Consider the following 24,509-nt stretch of genomic DNA (forward strand, 5'->3'; position numbering starts at 1 on the left):
CAGTACTTTGTTGAAGCACCTTTGGCAGCGATTATAGCCTCGAGGCTTCTTAGGGATGACGCTACAATCTTGGCACATCTGTATTTGGGGAGTTTCTCCCCTTTTTCTCTGCAGATCCTCTCAAGCTCTGTCAAGTTGGATGGGGAGTGTTGCTCTACAGCTATTTTCAGGTCTCTTCAGAGACGTTCGATCGGGTTCAAGTTCGGGCTCTGGCTGGGCCACTCAAGGACATTGAGACTTGTCCTGAAGCCACTCCTGAGTTTCCTTGGCTGTGTGCTTAGGGTCGTTGTCCTGTTGAAAGGTGAACCTTCACCCCAGCCAGATCTTGTGCACTCTGGAGCAGGTTTTCACTAAGGATCTCTCTGTACTTTGCTTCATTCATCTTTGCCTGCCTGCTGCTGAAAAACAGCATAATGCTGCCACCACCATGCTCCACCGTAGGGATGGTGTCAGGTTTCCTCCAGACGTGACACTTGGCATTCAGGCCAAATAGTTCAATCTTGCTTTCATCAGGCCAGAGAATCTTGTTTCTCATGGTCTGCAAGTCTTTAGGTGCCTTTTGGCAAACTCCAAGCGGGCTGTCAGGTACCTTTTACTGAAGAGTGGCTTTCGTCTGGCCACTACCATAAAGGCCTGATTGGTGGAGTGTTGCAGAGATGGTTGTCCTTCTGTAAGGTTCCTCTGCAGAGATTGGAGAACTCTTCTACCCCGACTGCTCAGTTTGGCCGGGTGGCCAGCTCTAGGAAGAGTCTTGGTGGTTCCAAACTTCTTCCATTTAAGAATGATGGAGACCACTGTGTTCTTGGGGACCTTCAATGTTGTAGAAATGTTTGGGTACCCTTCCCCAGATCTGAGCCTCGACACAGTCCTGTCTCTGAGCTCTAGGGACAATTCCTTCGACCTCATGGCTTGGATTTTGCTCTGACATGCACTGTCTACTGTGGGACCTTATAGACATGTGTGCGCCTTTCCAAATCATGCCCAATCAATTAAATTTACCACGGGTGGACTCCAATCAAGTTGTAGAAACATCTCAAAGATGATCAATGGAAACAGGATGCACCGGAGCTGAATTTTGAGTCTCATTCAAAGGGTCTGAATACTTACGTAAATAAAGCATCCGTTTTCCATTTTTAATACATTTGCAAAAATGTCTAAAAAACTGTTTTTGCTTTGTCATTAAGGGGGATTGTGTGTAGATTGCTGAGGATTTCTTTTTATTTAATTCATTTTAGAATAAGGCTTTAACAAAATGTGGAAAAAGGCAAGGGGTCTGAATACTTTCCGAAGGCATTGCACATGAATGAAATATGCTACCCAAACGTATTTATTGTGGCGAAACAAATTACAAATAACACTTTTTGTCTTTTGTTTATAACATTTTTTTTTAAACATTCAGAAAAAATTGATACTATTAGCCCTCTAAAAGCTTCAACAATATTGAAAAGAGCCCTATCAACTAATCAATCAAGAGATGATTGGCTTATTCAGTCGCCTCACGACCATTGGGGATCATCTGCATAGAGAGATAAGGCCCTTCCATGGCTCCACTAGAGGTTAATCCATCACTCCCGCTACAGATGACAAGAGGTAAACCACAGAGTGTGGAGCCTATCCAATTTCACATGGGGGCACCAAACCAATTCTTTCTGACACATACAAGCTGTGGGGTGAGAAACACAAGCCAATATCTGTAACAGGAAATGTAAGAACACGTGCTACACAGAGCTTGTCTGACATGGATGGAAAGACAGCACTTGTGAGGAAAGGAGAGAAAACCCATCATTGCCCATTCACACTAGTGATTGGGGGTTGCCTTGCAATATGTTGTTTGTGTACAATGCTTAAGTGTGCCACCATGCAAGGCCTACACTTTGATGGAAAAGCTTTTGGTAGCAAACAAGAAAGCAAAAACGGTCATATCTAACCTTATCTTTTACAATTCATGCACCAGTTTTAAAACGACATTTACAAAGTTATCAGGAGATCACTTCAAAAATGATATAATCAGAGACCAATATACTTCAAAGAGAAAAGCAACAGGCCTAAACAAATACATCTGAAGTGAAGTCATTCTACAATGACATTTAAGTTCAGCATTTTTCTTCTCACTGGGGAAAGCTGAGCTGCATCTGTTCTAGCAGTAAAAATGTTAACCCACTTCCATAGCTGTAAAACTTCAGTGACAGCTTTGTTTAATGAATCTTTAAAATAACAGCCATGGAATTTACAGGAGGATAAAGTAAACTCATTTTACTTGACCATGAATACTACTGGTCACGACTGATGTCACTTAACTCTAGAAAATATCACAAAGCGGCATTCTACTGCCCAGATGAGAAGATGGGAGTTTTAGTTAGCCAGTGTATGTTTCCCATTTCTACATTACATGCCTCATTTTGTAACGGCATGGGTAAACAGTGAACCCAGGGCTCTGAAAACTGCTGAACACAACACGGCTGCCATGGTTGTCTATGGATGGCGGAAGGAGAGCCATTTCCCTGGGTCCTATTCTTCATCGGCAAATCAGCTGCTTACCTTTCACTATGTGGGGGCAAAAGACTTGGCTTTCCAGGTAGCACTCACCTTTCCATTTGCTACCTGTCAGGATGCATTCCAAGCCGTCCTTCATGGGTCCTCTAGCTAAGAGAGGAGCCACTTATCTCCGTTTAAATCTGGTTAGCGGCAAAGATTAGACTCAGCCAGGGGCTGAAATAATTGAGTTGGCGGGTTGAGAGCTCTGCCCCACATCAGTGCTCATGGTGAACGTGCATCCCTAAACCAACTGTTTACTGTTGTTTAGTTCAGTGGTTCCCAACCAGGGGTACTAGGACCTGGGGATACTTGGCCTATCCACAGGTGGTACTTGAGAAGACTCATGACACCATAGGCTTACTGGTCATAATGCACATGAGGGAGTTCTTCAGGGGTACTATGGACAGAGCAAAATTCAGTTGGTGGTACAGTAACCGAAAAAGGTTGGGAACCAGTGGTTTAGTTGACTAGAGGCTTGGTAAGCATCAACATCAATAAGTGTTTGGTCTACTACTAAACTGCGATATGATGGGGCACTGTGCCATACATGCATCCTACAGATATCAGTATGCAGGTCCCCTTTACATGTGAACTGTTTATTTCCCACAATGACCTAGCAATTTGATGGGACAAAAGGGGCTAGGGGGTTATGCACTTACCTCAGGCTCTTCTGTGAGGAGGAGTAAGGAAGGAAAGACAAGCTAAAGGGCCTCAGCCAGCGAGGGCTGGACACCTCAGCCAGCGAGGGCTGGACACCTCAGCCAGCGAGGGCTGGACACCTCAGCCAGCGAGGGCTGGACACCTCAGCCAGCGAGGGCTGGACACCTCAGCCAGCGAGGGCTGGACACCTCAGCCAGCGAGGGCTGGACACCTGAGCCAGCGAGGGCAGGACACCTCAGCCAGCGAGGGCAGGACACCTCAGCCAGCGAGGGCAGGACACCTCAGCCAGCGAGGGCAGGACACCTCAGCCAGCGAGGGCAGGACACCTCAGCCAGCGAGGGCAGGACACCTCAGCCAGCGAGGGCAGGACACCTCAGCCAGCGAGGGCAGGACACCTCAGCCAGCGAGGGCAGGACACCTCAGCCAGCGAGGGCAGGACACCTCAGCCAGCAAGGCCTGGGCCTTAAATTCCCCCTGAGCAGCAAGCAACAGCCCTGGGCCCACATTATCTGCAGCTGATGCAGTTCCCCCAAACAATGCACTTACCTCACTCTCTCCCTGCCACTGTTCAGATATAAAAACAAGTAGGGTCTTCTCTGGTTTAAAAAGAGTTATCAATGAATCCTGCAAATCAATCATAGAATAAAGGGAATACTTAGGCTATAGGAGAAACCAAAGTCTGAACTCCAATAGTTAACTAAATGACAGAAGCAAAACAAAATTAATAACAAAATAAACTTACAACTTTATAAGGTTCAGGAAAGAGAGGGGAGTGAGCTGGAAAGGCCTCTCCTCCCTGCTGGATTTCTTGATTTCGCCTTTCTCTTTCTTTCATACGGAGCACATTCCGGTCTTCACGGTTCATGTTGCTAACAACAGAGACACAGTCACTAAGCGTGGAGAAGAGAAAATGGCAGCTTCCAAATACTTCTGTCTACATGAAAAAACACCAAGTGACACGGCAGAGTACACAAAGAAATACTGATACAACAACTTAGGGGAAGGGCATGTTTCAAATGGCTTAAAAGGGGACTAGAACATCTAAACAAGTCTAAAGAGTTATTACAATGATTCATGGTGATCAAAATGATACCATTTCTTATGGTATATGTTGGAACAACTGTGGGACAGATAACACAGTTAAGTCAATAGAATTAATGAAATTAGCATTTGAACAGCTAGGCTATCTGCGTATACTGCTTCTTAACGACCCACTTCAATTTAACAGTACATATCCCACCCTCCAATATATCAAGCCAATAAAAATATACAACAAATCATAATTTCATGTTGGTTGTCGTTTTTCTTCATCTATAGCAATATAGTAGCTAATATTTCTGATGGCATGTGAAAACAAGCTTTTGGGCACTATATGCGGCATGTAGCTTAGCGGTTAAGAGCGTTGGGCCAGTAACCGAAAGGTCTCTCGTTCGAATCCCTGAGCCGACTAGGGGAAAAATCTGTTGATGTGCCCTTGAGCAAGGCACTTAACCCTAATTGCTTTGGATAAAAGCGTCTGCTAAATGACTAAAATGTAATGTACAATGCATGTGGCCAAAAGACAATCTGCCAACAGGACCATCAACATAATTTCTACTAACGGCTTGTATATCATCACTGCAAGCATCTGGTGAAATCCCAGGGAAAACGTGTACACATTCTAGTCCTGAGTTCTACTATTGTGGTTTTTAAAAAATCCTTCCACGAGAGATTAGAAGGTCTGGCAGGCATCACCTGAACAGTGGTATCTATTAGAGATCTCCATGAAGTTAAAAAGGTTTGTTTGTAGTTTCCCAAAAATATGCCCACACTTTGACATATGCAGGCCTACCCTGGCCTCTCTTGCAGTGAAGAGTAGAACAATGATTTAAGGAGTGATGACAGAGTAAGATTACCCTGTCCCCCACCTCCCCTCAAAACACAAGGCACAGCACGTGTGCTGTTTAACTGTTTCCTGGTTAGACTAGGCTACATAAGGTCTATGGCAATTCCCTGACTGCTCAATACACTATACACTACAGGGTTGAGTCATCACTGAAAGCAGATGGTTTTATACCTTCCATTAACCACACGTCAGGTACGGGAAGTGACAAGTCATAACTGGTACGATACAGTCATTAAACTGCTTCTTTACAACGGCCACCTTTAAAACAACATTTATACCATTCAGTCTCATCAACACATTCGACCCCATCATGTGGCCTTTTAGCATATGGTCCAAATAATGAGGAACAGGAGATAGGTAAATAAAAACCTACCAACGTTTTCCCAAAGACCTTCAGATAAGGAGTAGGTGTTGCCTAACTAAAAGGATTCAGAAAATGATGAGGGAATGCTGTCATTGGTATTTATAGAAGCATACTACTCATTTACTCAGTGGGACAAAGCTGCTGATCAGATATACAAATGTCCTGGCCCTCAGTAACAGCTCCCCTCAATATTCATCCCATTTAAATGACCTGCTGTATATTATGAGGCAAGTTGGGGCTTAAAGAACATGATCTGGAGAGCATCAACAACCCTATTACGGGTTTCAATGGCACCTGTGCATTCCTGTGTGCCAGCTAAGTAACCCAAGGCTCAATCTTATGCCCCACGCTCTTCTCAATTTACATCAACAACATAGCTCAGGCGATAGGAAGCTCTCATCCATTTATATGCAGATACAGTCTTATACTCAGCTGGCCCCTCCACGGATTTTGTGTTAAACGTGTCCAACAAGCTTTCTCTGGCCTTAACCTTGTTCTGAACACCTCCAAAACAAAGGTCATGCGGTTTGGTAAGAAGAATGCCTCTCTCCCCACCGTTGTGAATACTACCTCTGAGGGTTTAAAGCCTGACATAGTCACCTCATACAAGCACTTGGGAGTATGGCTAGATGGTACACTGTCCTTTTCTCAGCACATATCAAAGCTGCAGGCTAAAGTTAAATCTAGACTTGGTTTCCTCTATCGTGATCACTCCTCATTCACCCCAGCTGCCAAACTAACCCAGACTCAGATGACCATCCTACCCATGCTAGATTACGGAGACAGAATTTATAGATCGGCAGGTCAGGGTGCTCTCGAGCGGCTAGATGTTCTTTACCATTTGGCCATCAGATTTGCCACCAATGCTCCTTATAGGACACATCACTGCACTCTATACTCCTCTGTAAACTGGTCATCTCTGTATGCCCGTCGCAAGACCCAGTGGTTGATGTTTATTTATAAAACCCTCACTCCCCCCTATCTGAGATATCTACTGCAGCCCTCATCCTCCACATACAACACCCGTTCTGCCAGTCACATTCTGTTAAATGTCCCCAAAGCACACACATCCCTGGGTCGCTCCTCTTTTCAGTTCATTGCAGCTAGCGACTGGAACAAGCTGCAACAAACACTCAAACTGGAGAGTTTAATCTCAATCTCTTCATTCAAAGACTCAATCATGGACACTCTTAATGACAGTTGTGGCTGCTTCACGTGATGTATTGTTGTCTCAAGCTTCTTGCCTTTGTGCCGTTGTCTGTGCCCAATAATGTTTGTACCATGTTTTGTGCTGCTTCCATGCTGTTGTTGTCTTATGTCTCTACATAGTGTTGTGGTGTCTCTCGTCGTGATGTGTGTTTAATCCCAGCCCCCATCCCCGCAGGACGCCTTTTGGTAGTCCGTCATTTTTTCTTAACTGACTTGCCTAGTTAAAGATGAAATAAAAAATTTATTAAATACCGGTAATCAAGGGTAAACAAGCCATTAAAATACATGACCCTAGAATGAGGCCTTGCACTTAACTTTGACTTATGTTTAGCATGTCAGCTGTCAAGTTTCAAGATATTGGACTTTCAAAAAGCAGTGTTACTTGCCGCATCATGATGACATGGCAAGTGATACTTCGCTTCTTGAAAGAATAATATCTTAAAACTTGACTGCTGACATGCCAAACATTTTGGGCCTGTATCAACAGTGAACTAATGAAACAAATACAAAAATATAGTTTGAGTGGATTTTTCCTTTAAATTGAAACTGGGCCAGTAGAGGCTGCTGAGGGGAGGACAGCTCATAGTAATGGCTGGAATGGAGTCAATGGAATGGTATAAAACACATCAAAAACATGGTTTCCATGTGGTTGATACCACTCCATTCCAGCCATTATTATGAGCCGTCCTCCCCTCAGTAGCCTCCACTGAACAACACACTGTAGCAATATGTGGACCAGCTTAATCGGATCTATACTGAACAAAAATATAAAACGCAACATGTGAAGTTTTGGTCCCATGTCTCATGAGCTGAAATAAAACATCCCAGAAATGTTCCATAAGCACAAAAAGCTTATTTCTCTCAAATTACAGGCACACACTTGTTTACATCCCTGTTAGTGAGCATTTCTCCTTTGCCAAGATATTCCATCCACCTGACAGGTGTGGCATATCAAGAAGCTGATTAAACAGCACGATCATTACACAGGTGCACCTTGTGCTGGGGACAATAAAAGGCTACTTTAAAATGTGCCGTTTTGTCACACAACACAATGCCACAGATGTCTCAAGTTTTGAGGGAGTGTGCAATTAGGATGCTGACTGCAGGAATGTCCACCAGAGCTGTTGCCAGATCATTTAATGTTAATTTCTCTACCATAAGCCCCCTCCAACATGGTTTTAGATGATTTGGCAGTACATCCAACCGGCCTCACAACCGCAGACCACGTGTATGGCATCGTGTGGGTGAACAGAGTGCCCCATGGTGGCGGTGGGGTTATGGTATGGGCAGGCAAAAGCTAGGGACAATGAACACTATTGTATTATATCGATGGCAATTTGAATGCACAGACATACCATAGCAAGATCCTGAGGCCCATTGTCGTGCCCTTCATCTGCCGCCATCACCTCATGTCTCAGCATGATAATGCACGGGCCCATGTCACAATTCTGATTCTGTACACAATTCCTGGAAGCTGAAAATGTCCCAGTTCTTCCATGGCCTGCATACTCAGACATTACACCCATTGAGCATGTTTGGGATGCTCAAGATCAACATGTACAACAGCGTGTTCCAGTTCCTGCCAATATCCAGAAACTTCGCACAGCCATTGAAGAGGAGTTGGAAAACATTCCACAGGCCACAATCAAAAGCCTGATCAACTCTTTGCGAAATAGATGAGTCTCGCTACATAAGGCAAATTGAGGTTACACCAGATACTGACTGGTTTTATACCTACTTTTTTTTTAAGGTATCTGTGTTCCCAGTCGTGTGAAATCCATAGATTAGGGCCTAATGAATTCATTTCAATTGAGTGATTTGCTTATATGAACTGGAACACAGCAAAATCTTTGAAATTGTTGCATGTTGCGTTTATATTTGTTCAGTATATATTACTAATACTGAAGACACTGCTACCAAACATGAAAGAAGACAATACCTGCCCGAATGCGTTACCTAGAAAATGTTCCTTTTACTCATATTTTAGCACTGATAAAAAAAAAAGAAGACAAAAGCTGTGCTACCAAACAAATTAGTAGAAAGGAATGGATTGATGGCATGGCTCCCAAAACCAGCACCACAATTAGGCTACCCATAAAACCAACAATGGTAAAATACATTTTTCACAAAATCCTACAATATATGGCCAAATACACAACCATGTGTGTCCCAATTTAGATAGGAATTTGAAGAGGCCAAGCAATGCGTTTTCATACCAACCTCAGTAGCTAAGTGTATACATTACTTGAGCATGCAAAATCCAAGTCTAGTTGAAATATTAACTGGTAATAAGGCTTCCTGAACTCACTTCTATGTGACAAACCGATACACTAACAGGTGTCTGAAGACCATGAGTTTAGGGCCATGCCTCTGAGAAACTGACAATTCCACCCTTCATAGCGCCAACAATCACAATTAGAGGTCGACCGATTAATCGGAATGGCCGATTAATTAGGGTCGATTTCAAGTTTTCATAACAATCAGTAATCGGTATTTTTGGCCACCGATTTGCCGATTAAATATATATAGTTTTTAACTAGGCAAGTCAGTTAAGAACACATTCTTATTTTCAATGACGGCCTAGGAACGGTGGGTTAACTGCCTTGTTCAGGGGCAGAACGACAGATTTTTACCTTGTCAGCTTGGGGATTCAATCTTGCAACCTTACGATTAACTAGTCCAACGCTCTAACCACCTGCTTTACATTGCACTCCACGAGGAGCCTGCCTGTTACGCGAATGCAGTAAGAAGCCACGGTAAGTTGCTAGCTAGCATTAAACTTATCTTATAAAAAACAATCAATCATAATCACTAGTTAACTACACGTTTGATGATATTACTAGTTTATCTAGCCTGTCCTGCGTTGCATATAATCGATGCGGTGCGCATTCGCGAGAAAGGACGGCCATTGCTCCAACTTGTACCTAATCATAAACATCAATGTCTTTCTTAAAATCAATACACAAGTATATATTTTTAAACCTGCATATTTAGTTAACCTCTTGGGGCTAGGTGGGACGCTAGCGTGCCACCTGTGGTGCACTCCATCAACAGCAGGTGCATTTCAAGAGCGGCAAATTTGAATCCAAATAAATGTCAAAATTCAAATTTTTCAAAAATACAACTATGTTACACCATTTGAAAGATAAACATCTCCTTAATCTAACCACGTTTTACGATTTCAAAAAGGTTTTACGGCGAAAGCATAAATTTAGAGTATGTTAGGACAGTACATTTACAAGAGTTGTGTGTAATGTTTTGTCAAGTCAAAGACAGGGTCACCAAAACCATAAAACCAGCTAAAATGATACACTAACCTTTTACAATCTCCATCAGATGACACTCCTAGGACATTATGTTAGACAATGCATGCATTTTTAGTTCTATCAAGTTCATATTTATATACAAAAACAGCGTTTTACTATGGCATTGATGTTGAGGAAATCGTTTCCCTCCAATAACCGGCAGTCAAGTCAGCGTCACAAATTAAATAATTAAAATTAGAAAACATTGGTAAAATATTATATTGTCATTTAAAGAATTATAGATTTACATCTTTTGAACGCAATCAACTTGCCAGATTTAAAAATAACCTTACTGGGAAATCACACTTTGCAATAATCTGAGCACTGTGCCCAGAAAAATACGCGTTGCGATACAGACTAGACGTCATGTTGGGGAGATCTAAAATCGAAAATACTATGTAAATAATCCATTACCTTTGATTCTCTTCATCAGATGTCACTTCCAGGTATCACAGGTCCATAACGAATGTAGTTTTGTTCAAAAAAGCTCATCATTTATGTCCAAAAATCTCAGTCTCGTTAGCACATGATGTAAGCCAGCCGGACTTCTCGTCATGAACGAGGGGAAAAAATATATTTCCGTTCGTTCAAACATGTCAAACGTTGTATAGCATAAATCATTAGGGCCTTTTTTAACCAGAACATGAATAATATTCAAGGTGGACGAATGCATAGCCTTTTATAACGTATTGGAACGAGGGTACCCAACATGAAGTAGCGCGCCAGGTGTCTAATGGGACATCACCGTTCCATGGCTCTTGTTCGGTCAGATCTCCCTCCAGAAGACTCAAAACACTTTGTAAAGGCTGGTGACATCTAGTGGAAGCAATAGGAAGTGCCAAAATATTCCTAAACCCCTGTGTTTTTCAATGGGAGAGGTTTAAAGTCAATACAACACATCAGGTATCCACTTCCTGTCAGAAAATGTCTCAGGGTTTTGCCTGCCAAATGAGTTCTGTTATACTCACAGACACCATTCAAACAGTTTTGGAAACTTTAGAGTGTTTTCTATCCATATATAATAAGTATATGCATATTCTAGTTACTGGGTAGGATTAGTAACCAGATTAAATCGGGTACATTTTTTTTATCCAGACGTGCAAATGCTGCCCCCTAGACCCAACAGGTTAATATTGCCTGCTAACATGAATTTCTTTTAACTAGGGAAAATGTGTCACCTCGGCAACAGAGTCCGGGTATATGCAGCAGTTTGGGCCGCCTGGCTCGTTGCGAACTGTGAAGACTATTTCTTCCTAACAAAGACAGCCAACTTCGCCAAACGGGGGATGATTTAACAAAAGCACAATCGTTGCACGACTGTACCTAACCATAAACATCAATGCCTTTCTTAAAATCAATACACAGAATTCTATATTTTTAAACCTGCATATTTAGCTAAAAGAAATCCAGGTTAGTAGGCAATATTAACCAGGTGAAATTGTGTCACTTCTCTTCCGTTCATTGCACGCAGAGTCAGGGTATATGCAACAGTTTGGGCCGCCTGGCTCGTTGCGAACTAATTTGCCAGAATTTTACGTAATTATGACATAACATTGAAGGTTGTGCAATGTAACAGGAATATTTAGACTTATGGATGCCACCCGTTAGATAAAATACGGAACGGTTTCGTATTTCACTGAAAGAATAAACGTAATAGTTTCCGGATTCGACCATATTCATGACCTAAGGCTCGTGTTTCTGTGTATTATGTTATAATTAAGTCTATGATTTGATAGAGCAGTCTGACTGAGCGATGGTAGGTACCAGCAGGTTCGTAAGCATTCATTCAAAACAGCACTTTCGCGCGTTTTGCCAGCAGCCCTTCGCAATGCATTGCGCTGTTTATGACTTCAAGCCTGTCAACTCCCAAGATTAGGCTGGTGTAACCGATGTGAAATGGCTAGCTAGTTAGCGGGTGCGTGCTAATAGCGTTTCAAACGTCACTCACTCTGAGACTTGGAGTAGTTGTTTCCCTTCCTCTACATGGGTAACGCTGCTTCGAGGGTGGCTGTTGTCGATGTGTTCCTGGTTCGAGCCCAGGTAGGAGCTATACTGTTACACTGGCAATACTAAAGTGCCTATAAGAACATCCAATAGTCAAAAGGTATATGAAATACAAATCGTATAGAGAGAAATAGTCCTATAATAACTACAACCTAAAACTTCTTACCTGGGAATATTGAAGACTCATGTTAAAAGGAACCACCAGCTTTCATATGTTCTCATGTTCTGAGCAAGGAACTTAAACGTTAGCTTTCTTACATGGCACACATTGCACTTTTACTTTCTTCTCCAACACTTTGTTTTGCATTATTTAAACCAAATTGAACATGTTTCATTATTTATTTGAGGCTAAATTGATTTTATGAAGTTAAAATAAGTGTTCATTGAGTATTGTTGTAATTGTCATTATTACAAAAACTTTTTATTTTATTTTTTAAATCGGCATCGGCTTTTTTTGGTCCTCCAATAATCGGTATCGGCGTTGAAAAATCATAATCGGTCGACCTCTAATCACAATTTGATAATGAAGTTTGGGGACAGTCTGACTAGCACAACAGCTAGACTAACGCTCTTCGCAGGAAACGTAGACGGAAAACCAACAAGAGAAACCAACTAGTTATGTTGCTTACCCTGACAGAGGCGACATGGCGCAAACCACTGAAACATTAGAAAGGGGATTCAGTGAAACGCCAGGGGATTCAGAAGTGTTGTCATGCTCTGCCAGTCTGCTCTCTGCTAGTATTCCTTTAATGAGGAGACATTCTCAAAACTGGGTTTCCTGATCTACAGCGGACATTACAGTAATTCCTTAGAGTAGAGATAAATCTGACTCAGGGAGAGGGAGGTTACTGCTTGTTCACGGGAGATACCACACTGCCGAACAGCGGGTGTGCCAAAGGCAGGGGACAATAGGTGAAGTTGAAAGGAGGCTCTGTGTGAGAGAGATGGGGGGGTTGCCTGCATGAGTGCACAATGTGTCATACACTCTTGTAGGCTTTGATATATATAATTGGGACAAACGAGTTGTAATGCAGTAAGGCAAAATAGTACTGACAAGAGGTTACGAGTCTTTGTAAGTGTTAATTAAGGAAATAATTTTAAAAAAGAGAATAATTCTAACAAGATGGAAAGGAATGCCTATCACTGTGCTAGGGCAAGATCATCAAGTGTGCCTTTACATCGCAAGCCCAGCAGTAGACCAGAAGAAAAAACACCACAGCCCTTCTCTAAACTAATTCATCTAATCTAAACAAAATCAATAGAGTAAAAAGACAATCAAAGGAAGATGAATAGACGGGAGAAAAACATACGCCTGGGTCTAAAATAGTGGAACAATCACGTTGGTGAATGTCAGCCTACACTTTAGGAGGAAAAATAAGGAGTGTCAACAGTTAAAGAGAATAGCAACCTCTTCCTGGAAAATGGAACAGTCCATTTAACTCCATAAAAGGATATGTTATGCCATTGAGCCTCACCTCTTTGTGATGTCATGAGTGAGGATGCCAAAGCCAACCAGTCTGTCTTCCCATCAACAAACTCCCTCCTCCACTATGCCCTGGAGCACTGGGTAAACTAGCAGCAATTTCTTTAAAGTAGAGCCCATTTTCTACTAGTAGATGGGTCAGCCCTGTCAAAACACACTTCAGGCATTTCCAAGACAGACATTTCTATCAGCAATATGATGACATAGGCCTAATATCCTGAAGTGTAATAACTAGACCTACTTGAATGGAAGTGGAAGAAACCAAAACATTGCCTAATTCAAAGGCCCTAACCACTAAGTAGTCCTACCAAATCAGATTTTTTAAAGAATTGTCTATGACCAGTAGGCTAATTGAACGCAATGAGAGTTCTAGACCAATAGACCACTTTCTGTGCTTACAAACATTGCAGCACAAGGGCGATGCGCGTATGTTGGTGGCAGAACAAGGGGGAGTTCTTATATATAAAAAGCTTCTGCTTATGAGTGCATTTGAAACTAATTTTGGATTATAATTGGATTTTAAGGCTCTTATGAATGTCCTGCTTAATATGTTTGTGTCAACATCACAAATCAACCACATTATACTTCAACTAGTAAAATGGCACTTTGGCTAGCTTTTGCTACAGCCTATATCAGTGAGCATTAGCATTCTTGCTAACTGCTGCTGCATCCAAAATAGTTATTTTGCAAAGATCACAACCAAATATAAATCTTAGTGACTGTTCAAGCAAGAATCAAAACATAATTGTAAGCGTATGAGAACCCCAAAAAGTTATTTTGTTTAGAAGTAACAAAAATGTAAATCTAGGCTGTTGAACGGGCACAAATGGCGATGGCTTTATATTTTACATTTTAGTCATTTAGCAGACTCCTATCCAGAGCGACTTACAGGAGCAATGAGGGTTGAGTGCCTTGCTCAAGGGCACATCAGATTTTTCACCTAGTCAGTTCGGGGATTCAAACCAGTAACATTTGGGTTACTGGCCCAACGCTCTTAACCGCTAGGCTACCTGCCGCCGTCTTACTGCCGCCAAGAGTCATGTGCATCTGTGCGTCGTGTACTGGAAAAGGGTCTATAACCGACACCTAGTCAACTTTAGCCTGATCCCAGTTCTGTTTGTGTTTTTGCCTACTCCATTGCGCATTGTCAAGCCAAGGCACCCTGAAAATGAAATTCCTGGAAAACCGTTAGAGACGACAACAGCTGAAATCTGAGGACACCACTCAACTGTGTGCAGCAGGATGTGTGCCACTCTCCGAATGGAAACACTAGGCCTAAGTGGACATTGATGACTTGAGCAAATCCATTAACACAGCTTGGGAAATACTATTTCCGATGCTTTAAATATAAAAATGAAGGTGGACAGTCAGAAGCAGTAAGGGTGGATCAACTGTTCGCAGGATTTTATCCTGCTAACTGTTCCAAATGTGCGAATGGAATACGGTAAAAGGGCTTTTATGTACTCTGCGCCATCGGCTTGGAACGCCTTACCAAATACTTTTAAACTGGAAGAACTTGTCCCGATTGTTTTTTGAAATCATTGATGAAGGATTTTGAGGCTGATTGCCTGACCTGTCAATGTTTTTAATTTGCTGTTTTATGATTTTGTTATAGTCTTGTGAATTGTATGTTTTTTTTACTAGATCACCTGTAGTTTTTCATGTTGTTCGTCTGTAATTGTGTAATGACTTGGTGCTGCCTATCTTGTCCAGGACGCTCTTGAAAAATAGATTTTAAATCTCAATGAGCCCTTCCTGGTTAAATATAAATATGCCTATACATTCAATGGATAAAAAAAAATTAGATGGGCCCATTTCAAAATGGTTAAAGGGGAAGTAAGATCATTCTTAACCCTTCAAATAACCCCTTGCCAAGCGCTTTCTTACTAACATATTGATAAAAGCTAGCCTAATTTTAAGTCGATTATGTAAGTAATGCCTTCTTAAATTTAGCTGAGAGTTCATGGCAATTTGTTTTAGAAGACCCTCAAACTTTTACAGATACAAGCCGACTGTAGGTTTTGGAATATCTATTTAGAATATTAGCAGATGTTATTAGACAAAGACAACCAGAGAAACATACAGCAGGGAGTTCCAACATGACCAGAAAACTAGACGAGTTAGCTGAAAATGACTGGCCATAATTCATTTTATTAGTCATCTCAGGGATCCTACTTGAAAACATCACAGATAAGCCATTTCCAGTTTTGCTAATCGCTCAGTCAATAGACATGAAATCACACAATTACACTAAAACTGTGTAGGACATCAAATACTTCATAATAACAACCCAAATGTTAAGTGGCAGAGCTGCCCTTTAACAAAACCCGCCTCTGATTGTTCTTGTTATTTCACTAAACAGACAGCTCAAACAAGCCTTATCTAGCCAGAGACATGTCACATTTTAACAAAGTTGTAGGCCTAGGCTTTATGATGTAGGCTTACGTTGTTGTAGGCTGTGTGTTCAATAAAATAGCTTGCATGATATGCTGTCATACAACTTCATTGTATCCAGAGTCCAAAGGAACAAATGCTGCAACATGGGCTGGTGAGCTCATGAAGCAATGAGCAGCATATGTTTTGCTGTGACCGGAAAAGCCCTTATGAAGCAGCCGATGGCTTATTAGTTGAACCAAGAACTTGCCATTGGTGATGTAAGGGCCTCAAACCACTATCTTGTGACTAGCCTACAGTATGCAGCATAAAACCAATTGACAAGGCTAGATTGTTAGTAAAATGCAGTGTAGAAAACATTCGAAACAACTTAATATTGAGTTGCATCCCACCCTTTTGCCCTCAGAACAGCCTCAACTACTCGGGGCATGGACTCCACAAGGTGTCAAAAGCGTTCTACAGGGATGCTGGCCCATGTTGACTACAATGCTTCCCACAGTTGTGTCAAGTTAGCTGGATGTCTTTTGCGTGGTGGACCATTCTTGATACACATGAGAAACTGTTGAGCATGAAAAACCCAACAGCTTTGCAGATCTTGACACCCGGCACCTACTACCATAACCCGTTCAAAAGGCACTTAAATATTTTGTCTTGCCCATTCACCCTCTGAATGACAAACACACAATCGATGTCTCAATTGTCTCAAGGCTAAAAACTCCTTTAACCGCTCTTCTCCCCTTCAGTGACATCAATAAGGGATCATAGACTAACCAGGTGAATCCAGGTGAAAGCTGTAATGGAAAGAGCAGGTGTTCCTAATGCTTTGTACACTAAGCGAATATACGAATATAAAACTAGTCTGACTAAAAATTAAGAAGCTCTATGCACAGCAGTGCATCTAGGTTGAGGTGCTGGGTTTGGCAGGAACAATATATATATATATATATATATATATATATATATTTTTTTTTTTTTTAAAGAGTCTTACTATTAGTCTAGTCTGAAGACTTTAGAGACGGGGGTTTGAAGCTGTTTTTTTCTGTCTGCCGGTAGGCCAAATCTGCAGTTTCATCAACCCTTGACTGCAATCAAATCGAATCTGACAGGTGTAGACTAACATGATGACCAAGCCAGCTCTGCATGTGTGCATGTGTAATTTGTCTATACGCACCAGGCGCGATCAGGACATGCTGGTTGAAACATCCAAACAAACTCTGAACAAACTACACTGCTCCAAAAAATAAAGGGAACACTAAAATAACACCCTACATCTGAATGAAAGAAATAATCTTATTAAATACTTTTTTCTTTACATAGTTGAATGTGCTGACAACAAAATCACACAAAAAGAATCAATGGAAATCCAATTTATCAACCCATGGAGGTCTGGATTTGGAGTCACACTCAAAATTAAAGTGGAAAACCACACTATAGGCTGATCCAACTTTGATGTAATGCCCTTAAAACAAGTCAAAATGAGGCTCAGTAGTGTGTGTGGCCTCCACGTGCCTGTATGACCTCCCTACAACACCTGGGCATGCTCCTGATGAGGTGGCGGATGGTCTCCTGAGGGATCTCCTCCCAGACCTGGACTAAAGCATCCGCCAACTCTTGGACAGTCTGTGGTGCAACGTGGCGTTGGTGGATGGAGCGAGACATGATGTCCCAAAAGTGCTCAATTGGATTCAGGTCTGGGGAACGGGCGGGCCAGTCCATAGCATCAATGCCTTCCTCTTGCAGGAACTGCTGACACACTCCAGCCACAGGAGGTCTAGCATTGTCTTGCATTAGGAGGAACCCAGGGCCAACCGCACCAGCATATGGTCTCACAAGGGGTCTGAGGATCTCATCTCGGTACCTAATGGCAGTCAGGCTACCTCTGGCGAGCACATGGAGGGCTGTGCGGCCCCCCAACGAAATGCCACCCCACACCATGACAGACCCACCGCCAAACCGGTCATGCTGGAGGATGTTGCAGGCAGCAGAACGTTCTCCACGGCATCTCCAGACTGTCACACGTGCTCAGTGTGAACCTGCTTTCATCTGTGAAGAGCACAGGGCGCCAGTGGCGAATTTGCCAATCTTGGTGTTCTCTGGCAAATGCCAAACGTCCTGCACGGTGTTGGGCTGTAAGCACAACCCCCACCTGTGGACGTCGGGCCCTCATGGAGTCTGTTTCTGACCGTTTGAGCAGACACATGCACATTTGTGGCCTGCTGGCGGTCATTTTGCAGGGCTCTGGCAGTGCTCCTCCTGCTCCTCCTTGCACAAAGGCGGAGAAAGCGGTCCTGCTGCTGGGTTGTTGCCCTCCTACGGCCTCCTCCACGTCTCCTGATGTACTGGCCTGTCTCCTGGTAGCGCCTCCATGCTCTGGACACTACGCTGACAGACACAGCAAACCTTCTTGCCACAGCTCGCATTGATGTGCCATCCTGGATGAGCTGCACTACCTGAGCCACTTGTGTGGGTTGTAGACTCCGTCTCATGCTACCACTAGAGTGAAAGCACCGCCAGCATTCAAAAGTGACCAAAACATCAGCCAGGAAGCATAGGAACTGAGAAGTGGTCTGTGGTCACCACCTGCAGAACCACTCCTTTATTGGGGGTGTCTTGCTATTTGCCTATAATTTGCACCTGTTGTCTATTCCATTTGCACAACAGCATGTGAAATGTATTGTCAATCAGTGTTGCTTCCTAAGTGGACAGTTTGATTTCACAGAAGTGAGATTGACTTGGAGTTACATTGTGTTGTTTAAGTGTTCCCTTTATTTTTTGGAGCAGTGTATATTACATTTGGGGACAGGCCATAACACATGAAACATTCATGGACATTTAGCTAGCTGTTGCTATCTTATTTGTCCTAAGAAACATTGGGTGGTTATTTTACCTGAAATGTACAAGGTGCTTTTTGTCTGGACCTTTGACAAATATCGACCCATTGAGTCACACAAAATCATGTGTTCTCTACTTCGACCATTAATCCACAGAAAAGGGGAAACCTAGTTAGTTTCTAGTAATCTCTCCTAATTCAGTCTTATTCTGTGGATTGTATATGGTGGTTGGCAACCAACTTTAAAGTGCATTACTGCAACCAACTGGACTGAAGCGTGGACCTCGTTCATCTTTCAAATCACCCACGTGGGTATATGCTCCTAAAAACCAATGAGGAGATGGGAGAGGCAGGACTAGCAGCACATCAAGCATCTAAAATAGAACCAAGTTTTATTTTAGCACCTGGTTACCGAGACACTTGTTGACGCGCACGAGCAGTTTGGATGACTTGATTGAATAACATGCATGTGTACAATTATTTTGCAACACAGCTGGTGTGTTCAGCATGTAAGAGTGACATGCTTACTTACGGCCCTTCCCAACAATGCAGAGAAAAAAAACAATAGATTATTTCCAACCTGAAACCCGCCATTTAAGCTTACAGGTGTAAACAAAACAAAAAACTATAACCTAAACTTAGGGTAGGCTTGTCTAAGTTTTTGCTATCTTGGATGGATGACTTGCCCTGTGCATTCTTGCGAGATGCAAAAAACCACATTTAGGCTTCATTCACTCACTGACAGTCCATCTGCTGGTATGACATTGTTTTAACCAAACTGTACAAGGCTTGAAAAATCCTTAACTCACCACCAGATAAAACAATACCCTAAAAATGTCAATCATAACTCAGCTGTAAAGGCACACTTGAGAAGCTCACACTTGGCCTCAAAACAGTTAGGCTAGCTGACGCCACTGCGCAAACTCAAATGCACCACCCACAACCGCAGGGCTCTCCAGAGGATGGTGCGGTCTGCACAACCCATCACCGGCGGCAAACTACCTGCCCTCCAGGAAACCTACAGCATCTGATGTCACAGGAAGGTAAAAAAGATCATCACTGAAAATAACCACCCTAGCCACAGCCTGTTCACCCATCTTCCATCCAGAAGGCAAGGTCAGTACAGGTGCATCAAAGCTGGGACAGAGATTGAAAAACAGCTTCTATCTCAAGGCCATCAGATTGTTAAACAGCCATCACAAGTACAGAGAGGCAGCTGCCTACCTACAGACTTGATATCTTTGGCCACTTTAATAAATGGAACACTAGACACTTAAATAATGCCACTAAGAATGTTCACATATCTCGCATTACTTCTCATATGTATATACTGTATTATACACTATCTATTCTATACTATCTATTGCATCTTAGCCGCGCTGTCACTGCTCATCCATATATTTTATATATTCTTATCCCATTCCTTTACTAGATTGTGTGTATTAGATTTTCTTGTGGAATTTGTTAGATATTAGGTTTAGTTGTGTTATTGTTAGATATTACCTGTTAGATACTGCTGCACTGTCGGATCTGTAAGCATAAGCATTTCGCTACACTCACAATAACATCTACTAACCATGTGTATGTGACCAATCAAATTTGATTAGATTAAACAGGAAGTTGAGATGAATTCACACAAACATAGCTATGAGCACATAAACAGACAACCCTATACTTACAGAATAATGAGATGGGACAGAAATTAAGTAGCTAGCATAAGAGAAACAAAGTGTTAATGTAAACAATGACTTTATCTAAATACAACCACACTTTCCCAACACCCCCCATCTAAAATTACTGACAGTCTACAGGTGTTTGCTACTTAACATGAACTGTTCATAAACAGAAAACTGCCCCACTTACAATAACAAGAAAAACGATTAAAACTGTCTACTATACCAAGAATTAGGCTTGCCACCAGAGGGCATGTCTTTGTGAAACGTGTAATTATGTAACAACTATTAAAACTTGTGAGGCTGCCCTTCCCCCACCGTAACACTTAAAATGGCTTCCTAGACTCAGAAAGTCAACAGTCGTTAGAGAAAAATTAAGATATTTAGCTCCGTTTTGCATATTTAATTAAATGGGACGTAATTGAAGACACTGTGGTTCACATTGAAGAAAATATAACTAAACACATGATTATTGTTACAGCAGTGCTAATGTAAAGGGAAACCAAAAAAAGAATATTTAATGACCACTAAGCCAGGGATGCATGTAATGCCATCATGCATTGGTCTGGTTTGATATAAAAATAAAAGAAAAATTGATTCGTTTGTGTAGTACACCCAGTGGGTCATTTAGGCAGAGAGGGTTCTCAATCTTGTTTTTTTTTTTTTTACAGGCAAAGGCTGATGAGTGCCTTGCTAGGTTTTTATACTTTTTTTGTTGCAATGACAGAATCAAAGTATTGACTTTATTAGTTGTAAACATTAAAACAAAAAAAATACAAATTGACTTCGGATACATTTGTTGTAATAAAACAAGTGAATTTCTTAATTACATGTTCAACGACTTCCAAACAAAAATGACCAGAGATTATCGCTGAATGTCTGACTCGCGGCTTCAGGCAGTTGACAAAATACTCATGAACTAAACCGCTAGCCAACTTGCTAGCCGTCCCAAGCAAACTTACTTATCAACTAGTTAACTGCAGTAACCACAAGTGTAAATTAAATATTTTCCCATTAAAGTCAGAAAAAGACTTGAACGTGTCAACAAATGTTAACATTTGAATAACACTGTCGACGGTACGGAAACTTTCAATGGGACGTCACCATTGATTGGTAATTAGCTTGCTAGCATTGGCTAACGACGTACAACGTAAACTAGAGATATCCTGTTGCTCGCTAATAGTAACTACCACTTACTTGCTCGATATTACTGGCAACCTAGCCACCTTTCATATACACACAATATCTATATTGCAATGCAAATAAATTGTTACCATAACAGCTAACTAGTATATAACAGTAAACATTTTAACTAATGTTAGTTGTTTATTACCTCTTGTCTTCTTTTTAGGCCCAAACCATTATAGCTATTGGAAAGCCCTTTCTCTTTGTCTTTTCCACTTTCCAGTTAACGAAATGAACCCGACAAAAATGTAACAATAATAGTAAAAATACTCAAAACATGTGAACAGGCTACATCCTCTATCAAGTATAGCTGTGATAACAGCAAAAAATTAGTCGTCATTATCTTCTCTATCCATTTTTAAAACAAAAGCTAGCAAGGTGCCTAACTAGGCAGCGATGAGTGGATGCATGAAAGCCAGCAGCTGGGATGAATTCGGTTCCCTAAACTTGATCACGTGACCATGGCGTATTCTCAGGATTCGGATCATGAATACTATTTTAGAAAGTCATATTTTGTTATTGTATTTTTAATAGATACATCAATGAATGAATGAATCAGACAATAAAATTGCTAAAAGGAAGTTATTCTGAATGCGTTCAACGAATTTAATCATTTGACCCAGGCGTCTTCTTCTTCTTTAAATGTCTATCGTCGGGTCGCAACCAACTGAAAGGTGTCGCATACACCGCTTCCTACTGTACTGGAGTATGATTGGTTAGTTGCCCTACCAACAAACCCTACACTCATTTAAAAAAAACTCCCCACTATTCCACTACTTGGCCCTATCTGACGGAACAAAATCGTTCAAAACACCTTGTAACTCGTCTGCAGTAAAATCTCGTACACCCAAGTACTTCTCTGCAGCTGCCACCACATCTATTTTCTGTGAATGACGTTCCATTTCTGCGGTACAGCTGATAACCATGGCTATGAACGCTCAGAAACCAAACTTACTGAAGCACACGTTACTCCTATCACTCTCTTTTGGCCTCATGCCCTGTATCCATCTTCCTCTCATTTTCACTGCCTCAGCATATGACACCTGTACTACTCTGATCCTGGCACTCAACCTGCGTTTCTCCCACCAGACAATTCTGATCATGGGTATCCCTATAGTTAACACATTCTACATTTTCATTTGAGTAATTTAGCAGATGCTCTTATCAGAGCGACTTACGGGAGCAATTAGGGTTAAGTGACTTGCTCAAAGATACAGACAGATTTTTCACCTAGTCGGCTCGGGGATTCGACCAAGCGACCTCTCAGCTACTCGCCCAAAAACTCTTAACCGTTAGGTTACCTGCCTCACACACAACTGTTTCCACCGATACTACACATTATGTGGTGTCACCCAACCTGACACCACATATGTATCAGCAAGACGGCAAGAATCCGGCAAGAAAAAAACATTGCAGTCAGAGTGAGGTATAACTGCAGTATGCTGCATCCCAAAATATTTTTTACTCGTGGTTTTATAGTGTAACTGTAGTTACAGTGCAGTATAACTGCAGTTATCCTGCAATTACCATATCCAAAAATACCAGTTGACTGCAGTTACTGCAGCTTCAAAACTGCAATCTTTTTTTTGTAAGGGTAACACCAGTGCATACAATTTACTACACTTTCCAAGGTACCCTAGTGCTATAAATGGTTGACTTTGTTCCATCTGATTGAGAAGAGAAAAAAAACATGAAAAACACCAACAAGTGAAGACACTTGCAACTGCCCTTTTATTAAAAAATGATTAAAGGATGTGGCACTTGGTAACAAACAAATCAAAAGCACAACTAACGGGGGGGGGGGATTCATTGGCATGATCACAGTTTGGCTATGCCAAACAGAGTCCATACTAATTTCCTAAAATGGCAGTTTATCAACACAGTCAATAACATTTTTCTGTTTATAATCATCTGGGAGTAAAACATGTTTTAATAATAAAAATAATCAATAACACGGTTCACACTACAACCAGATCCAAACTGTACTGGGCTGGTTGTTTCGAGAATCGTACTGGGAAAACAACAGGAAAATAAAATGTCTGAGCCAGCACAGTACAGTTCGGGTAAGCATGATAGTGTGAAAAGGGTCAATACATCTAATGCTGCAGGCCCTCCAAATTATGCATTACATATCTTTCAGTAGCTACATAACTGCACATTTGGAGTGTCACTCAAAAGCAATAGAAGTAAGGAAGTACAGCATGTATGTAAAAAGCACATACATTTCTCATTTTAAATCTAGATGAATTATCAAACTTGTGATTTTAAAACTAAGTTGAGATATGACCACACTTCTTCACTGACTGTACAAGGGAGAAATGCAGGAGAGAGAACACATTCTGGTAAATACAAAATTCCTCACTGTTTGTCAGGGTTGGGGAGTAACGGATAACATGGAATCAGTTAATCGCAATCTTATTTAAAAAAAATAATGTAACTAATCAGTTACGTTACCAGCAAACATATTGTAACCAGATTACAGATGCTTTTGAAAAACTAGATGATTACTTTTAAATTCAGAAAGGACGTTGCCACCTTTTTGTTCTCACTGAGCAGGTTTCCAGTAAAGTACAAAAAAAAAGTCACAACAGGCTGATGTAAACAGCAAATTTGTAGATAAACTTCCAAAATTTCAACAAAGCTAAATACGCTACACAAAGAAGGATCTTCTTGGGTCTGTAAAATTCATTGTGTGAGAAATGGCGCTTTTATGTGCAACTATTTATTTAATAAGCATTATATTTAAGTAAACTTGGAGTCACGCAATGATATTTTGTGTGGTCCTCCCATTACGACTCAGGAAAACATGCAGTTTATTAGGCTACAGATTTTTTTTAAATGTGTGATGAACTTCACAGGGTGGTGAAAGTGCAAGGTGATGAGCTTGATGCTCCTTTCAATAAATATCGAGGGTGTTATTCTGGTGACCGATGTTTGGTTGCCGTTTAACAAATTAAAATAATATCGCTCTTTTGTCCATAA

At 41.5% G+C, this 24,509-nt stretch overlaps 1 protein-coding gene across 4 annotated transcripts in view; it reads right to left on the reverse strand.

Moving 5' to 3' along the window:
* Positions 1-21,971, reverse strand: part of LOC106603851 (AF4/FMR2 family member 4) — a 32,434-nt gene extending 10,463 nt beyond the window's left edge. Inside the window, exons 1-2 of one of the 4 annotated variants that reach the window (XM_014198051.3) lie at positions 21,676-21,971; positions 3,938-4,064 (exon numbers count right to left, since the gene is read on the reverse strand). In XM_014198051.3, the coding sequence (XP_014053526.2) occupies positions 3,938-4,060 (123 nt within the window). In that variant the 5' untranslated portion in view covers positions 4,061-4,064; positions 21,676-21,971. Of the gene's footprint in view, positions 1-3,937; positions 4,065-12,591; positions 13,050-21,675 lie in introns of those variants that run through there. The other 3 variants (XM_014198050.3, XM_045717351.2, XM_045717352.2) reach the window with 3 other exon arrangements.
* Positions 21,972-24,509: the final 2,538 nt, after the last annotated feature.

Source organism: Salmo salar, chromosome 04 (genome assembly GCF_965601325.2).
Source record: "Salmo salar chromosome 04, fSalSal1, whole genome shotgun sequence".
Taxonomy (NCBI): Eukaryota; Metazoa; Chordata; class Actinopteri; order Salmoniformes; family Salmonidae; genus Salmo; species Salmo salar.